The sequence below is a fragment of the Beta vulgaris genome, chromosome 5 (genome assembly GCF_026745355.1).
Source record: "Beta vulgaris subsp. vulgaris cultivar EL10 chromosome 5, EL10.2, whole genome shotgun sequence".
Taxonomy (NCBI): Eukaryota; Viridiplantae; Streptophyta; class Magnoliopsida; order Caryophyllales; family Amaranthaceae; genus Beta; species Beta vulgaris.
The window spans coordinates 14,197,424-14,202,961 of record NC_079206.1 but is presented as its reverse complement, the minus strand read 5'-3'; the positions used below and the strand labels follow the sequence as shown (position 1 = coordinate 14,202,961).

Here is a 5,538-nt window from a genome sequence, read left to right as displayed (position 1 = left end):
TTTTTTTCTTAGAGAAATTCTCGCCAAATTTCGTATATTTGATTGTTTAAGTTGGCAAAGATGGCATCATTCGAGATGGATGATAGAAAAGTAAGTATTAATCTTCCTTTGCTTTTTTGTAATTTTACGATTGTTGTTAAGATTATTACATTTTGTAAGTTTCTTTTTGCTATGTTGATTTGTGGTGACTGAGGAATTTTAAGATAGCATGGTAATTGCGTTATTGAGTTATTCACTGTTGTATTGGAGTGAATTATATTCTTATGATGCTGAGAATGTGGATTCCACAACGCTGTTGTCAGTGCCTTGTGGATCGTTGAGCTCAATTGTGTTTGAATTTCTTGGATTATAGCTATAAATTGTAACCATTGATGGAGAATTGTGGATATAGGCATATATCATAGTTCGGTTTCCTCAAGTCAGATGCGATCATTTTGGATTTGGATGAGCTCATACGGCCTTAGTTGTTGGGAAATAAGCAACAAATACTGAAATATCAGGAAGAAGAATATAGTACAAGATGAACACAATATTTTTACATGGAAAACCCTCTTTTAACAATAGGGAGAAACCAATGTCCCAATCTCTAGGGATGAGACTTCAATATTATTTGGAGTATAATTAACTACTATAACTAAAATATTAGCTATATTGTATTTAGAATAGATCACTCTTAGAACCTCAACAATAGTACTTAACACTAATTCTAAAACACTCTCACTACTAATAATGTGTTTATTTCCCTCTCTTGTATATTTGTGCAATACCTTCTTCTATAATGCACTTACGCACCTTCTTCTTTGCTGTGCTCATGAACTCTCATGGTAATGCTCATATATATAAGCACAAATCTTGCCATAAATTCAAGCTTTAACATTAATGCACTTTAAGGAGACACACAAGTGCTATGACTATTGCCAACGAAGTCAAATTAACTTCTTCCAAAGATCTATTGCAAAGATCTTAGCTTTAGGACTTTGATGACTATCACTCTCTTATAGTCAACATGAGGAAACTTCCTCATTACTACCACCATCTGCTTCTCTCACCTTTTTTTTCTTTTTTAATTTTAAAATTAATTTTAATGGTATGAATTATTTGGGATTTGGGGAGATTATCCCAATATTAGTAAATAGAGTTGCTGATATCTAGGTTTATTCAATACAATATTGTGTTAATATGGAATGCGTTGGCACCTGATTTTGATTTTCCGTACACTTCCGTTTGCAAATGAGTCTCACCTTTATTCTCGATGTCGAACTTTTTTCTCCATGAAAATCACACGATGATTCTTGTTATGACATGTATTGGTGTCATATGCATTATGAATGGTTTTACAAATTGAATTTTGTATAGTCTTCATAAATGTACTGTAAGATAAATTTCAAGTATTCAATTTAGAAATCCATAAGTGACACTTTATTGTGGCCAGAGGGATTAGATAGGTTAATATCCTTGTAGCTCAAGGGTAGAGTTGTGGAGCTCACTGGTTGGCTTATCAGGAGAGTGTTTATCGTATATCCTTACCTTCCCTGAGTAGCTACCCCCCAAAATTTCCTATTTTTGAGTGGCATCAAATATATGCGACATTGCGTCATTACCCCACCATCTTGGTTGAACTTCTTGATTTGGACTTTGAAGCCTTCTGGTATCTATCCAACGTGTCGAGATTGTTTATAGCTTGCATGGATAGAAGGATTTGCTTTTCCTTAATTTTTTTGTCGCTGTGGAGGAATTTTTCCTGCTGGAGCATTCCCCTGCTCTTAGTGTTGGTTAGAGGCCTTAAAAACAGAACCCTTAGATCATAATTACTACATTTTCTAAACCTGTTCATTCTTCTTCCTCTTAATACTGAACTTATTTTGGATAAATGAGGAGATGCTGGAGATGCTGAATTCTTTTATAATCTTTCATGTGAATAAAACAGAGATTGGACTGGGTTTGACTGGATTTGGCTTTTGCTTCACCTGTCTGGGGGTCATTTTCTTGTTTGACAAGGGGTTGCTTGCCATGGGAAACGTAAGTTTTGAGCTCGTACAGCTAGTCTTTCTTTTGTTCTATTGTCTGATCACCATGTTAACTCCCTTTTATCTCTGATGTGTTCATTATGTGCTTTCAGTCTCTCTTTTGTCTGGTGTGCATTAACTATTGGGCTGAAATCTACTCTTGGATTTTTCACGAAACCTCAAAATTTTAAGGTTCTGGTGGCAACTTGTCCCCTTGTCTTTTCATGTCTCTCTGAGGTCTCAGCATCTAACTACATGCTATTGAATGATGGTTACTCAGGGAACAGTATCATTTGGCGCTGGTTTCTTCTTCGTTATTATTGGTTGGCCAATCATTGGCATGATTTTGGAATTGTATGGGTTCATTGTACTTTTCAGGTGGGTTAATGCAATTTCTTTGTGTAACTTCATAGCTGTCTAGTGCTTCAATAATAGCTGACTGGTTGTTCTTTTCTGCAGTGGCTTCTGGCCTACTCTTGCAGTTTTTCTGCAGAGGATACCTATTCTTGGTTGGGTTTTGCAACATCCAATCTTTAGATCGGTAAGTGATCTGACTATATCGTTGTATGTCAGTTTTGATGCTTGGGCATGATCCACTCATTTTAAGACATGTCATACTCAAGATATTTGTTGTGCTCTATGTATCTTACAATCGAGAATGATGTTGGTGAAGTTGACTGCTGCTCGGAAACTGTGAAGCCACTAATCTTTTTATAGCATCTGGACACCAGAGCAAGACTTTAGTTTCGTCAGTGAGATTTAGATCCAAGTAAATTTTAGGAAAGTTTGGTCAATAGGATGGTTGTGCTATTGTAGATCTGAATCATCTGATTGTTTTTTTATTAGTACTGTGGTCACTGATAATACTTATTTCGAAAAATTTCCAAAATGATGAAAGAAGCCCAAGTTTTCAGGATGCGGGCATGGTGTTTGATGAAAGCGAGAGGAAACTAGGAAAATGATTGCTCAGTGAATATCTTTTAATATTGGTCTACAGAGGCTTTGTGATTAGGTAGTTACTTTGGTATGTGCATTGCATAGAAAGGTTTTAGGACATTAAGAATTGCATGCTTCATTGATTGCCAAATTTTATCCAAATCTCAAACAAGCACTCTTTGTTACCTCTTGATAGACCAAGTTTCAGCATGGTCTTAATGGGGTCCTTTTCCACTTTTAACCATCTATTAGATACAAGAATTGGGTGTCCAGTTATACTTGTGAGGATGTACATGCCTGCAGTGAAAGCAACAGGAGGAGTAGCTGTCCACTCGTTTAAATTCTTGCTACTATTAGGAGGCTCCTTAGTTTATATCTTCCTTATGGTTCATGTCGCTTTTTATTACTTATTCTTATTTCGGGGGGTGGGTGGGGTGGTGGTGGTGGTGTGTGTGTTCTGTTGGGCCTGGGTTAGGCTAGTGCGCACTGCTGGTGAGTTGGATGAGTTGTTCCACAAATCGTCGCAAACCAGGCTACTGGGAGTTATTTGTTTGTGTCCTGTCAAAAAGAAAATTTAGGCAACCACCATTAATGGGAAATTTTGTTGGGATTTAAGAGGGTGGATGGCTACTTTTAGTTATCCAGGCTTTGAAGATCTAGATAATAAATAAATTTTGTCCATGACTAGCCATTTTGACTTGTTGTTTACCTCACGGATGCAGCCTTGAGTTTACCATGCATAAATTCTCAACTTATGTATGAGGGAAGTAGATTCAACTTTTAGAAATATAAAAGAGTAAAATTTATCAGAATGCAGAAGTTTGATGCAACCACCAGACTTCTGGTTTTTACTTGGGTCTCTTGCAACAATATGTGATTATGTGCATTTACTCTAGAGCTCTTCATTGATAATATCTCAGAAATTTGGGATAAGGCTGATACATCAGGTTTATAGTCTTATTGTTTGATAAATTTATATACTGTATAGTACTTGTTTCCACTCTTTTGCATATCAAGTAATCGATAGCATATAAAAAATGGATGCCTGCTAGTTGACTAGTTCTCCTGTCTTCCTGTTATATGTAACCCTTGTTGGAAACTGGGAATCCTTGAACCACTTGCTCGTAATTTTTCTACTTGGCTAGTTCATAAATTTATCATAGATACATGTCAGACTTATGTTGCCTGTTTCTGCGATTTGCAGTTGATAGACAGATATCGCGGGAAACGGGTACCAGTATAAAGCTACGGATGACTGGAAAATAGTGAAGAAGTTGATTCAAATGTGTAGTTTTTCTTTTTTATAGTTTTCTTTAGGGATGTGTGTATCTTCATTACTCTACCTCAGTGATTCATGTTTTTGCCCACTTTCATGGGAGCTGATAATTCTACATTTCCTTGTACAGATCAAACTAGCACAGGAATAGTTATTTTGTCATCTTTTTGAGTTCAGGATCGATTTTTTCTCTGCTGCTTGTTGACTTATTCGGGTTGTTGTCTATTATTATGTGATTCCGGTGTCCCCTAGTGAAATTACATCACCAGAGGGTGAAGATACGGAGGTTGTAGCTTAGTGGTACTGTGCTAGTACGCCAGATTTCCAGGTAGATGATGGATTTGCATTTGGACCTTTAGGTTGGGCCTTGAAAGAAGGCGGCCTAAAAAGACTACTTTGTGGACCAAAAAAGAAATACAGTTATAGAAAGAATTTGTGTATTACAGTCTTGCAAAAGACGATCTAACAATAGCCTTATTATCAGACGGCCAAAAAAAATAAGCCCAATGCAATACAATAAATATATCACTAGGCTAGCAAACGTTTGGGGTGAATCGTTAATTTTTATCACGCAAAAGCTGCATATATTAGGAAAAAAAAATCTGAAAAAATGGATCAGAATACTTCAAACTTTGGCCCCTTTGCTTTTAATACCACCAACTATGAGTTATTTTTCAATACCTCCAACTATTTTTAATTCTTGATTTTTGAAGAGTACTACTGTCCATTGACTCCAAACGCCAGACGTCAGTTGTTTGACACATACAAGACATTCATCACCAAATACCAACATTCGTCGTCAACGTCAAGAGTAGTAAACAGTGAGTATGGTGAAGACAAGCGAGATAATACATGAAATAATGGCAAATGACAAAGAATCCTAAAGTCTTAGAGGACAAAACAATAGTCAACGTTGAGGCGCTACGACGAGAATAAATCATTGATGTTCCATGACCAATCACTAACGCTACTGAAACTCATCACGACACTTCAACAATTTCCAATTAATTTATGCAATTATTACTCCTATCATTGACCCCTTATGAATTTTTGTTGCTAACATTTGAACGATTCGTTGTGCTTCTTATTTATTACAATGTTCCTTCATTGGTCTTTGCAATTACTATTAACTTAGTTATCACAGGAACAATTGTTGTTATATCCTTTCTTTCATAGAATTAATGTTGGACGACGGTCTCGTGATATCACATGTCGAATGACGTGACGTTTCCCCACTAGATCGACGACACGACGCCTGTCACAAGATTGACGCATGACGCTAGTTAAAAGACGATGTGACGCTTGCCACCAGATCGACGA

The 5,538-nt window shown here is 36.6% G+C and overlaps 1 protein-coding gene across 1 annotated transcript; it reads left to right on the top strand.

Annotated features, from left to right (window-relative positions):
* Positions 1-208: 208 nt before the first annotated feature.
* LOC104892893 (vesicle transport protein GOT1) lies at positions 209-4,394 on the top strand. Its single transcript, XM_057394624.1, has 5 exons — positions 209-297; positions 2,120-2,198; positions 2,287-2,384; positions 2,466-2,547; positions 4,147-4,394. The coding sequence occupies exons 1-5, from the start codon at positions 209-211 to the stop codon at positions 4,183-4,185; spliced, it is 387 nt and encodes a 128-aa protein (XP_057250607.1). The 3' UTR covers positions 4,186-4,394.
* The last annotated feature ends 1,144 nt before the right edge of the window (positions 4,395-5,538 follow it).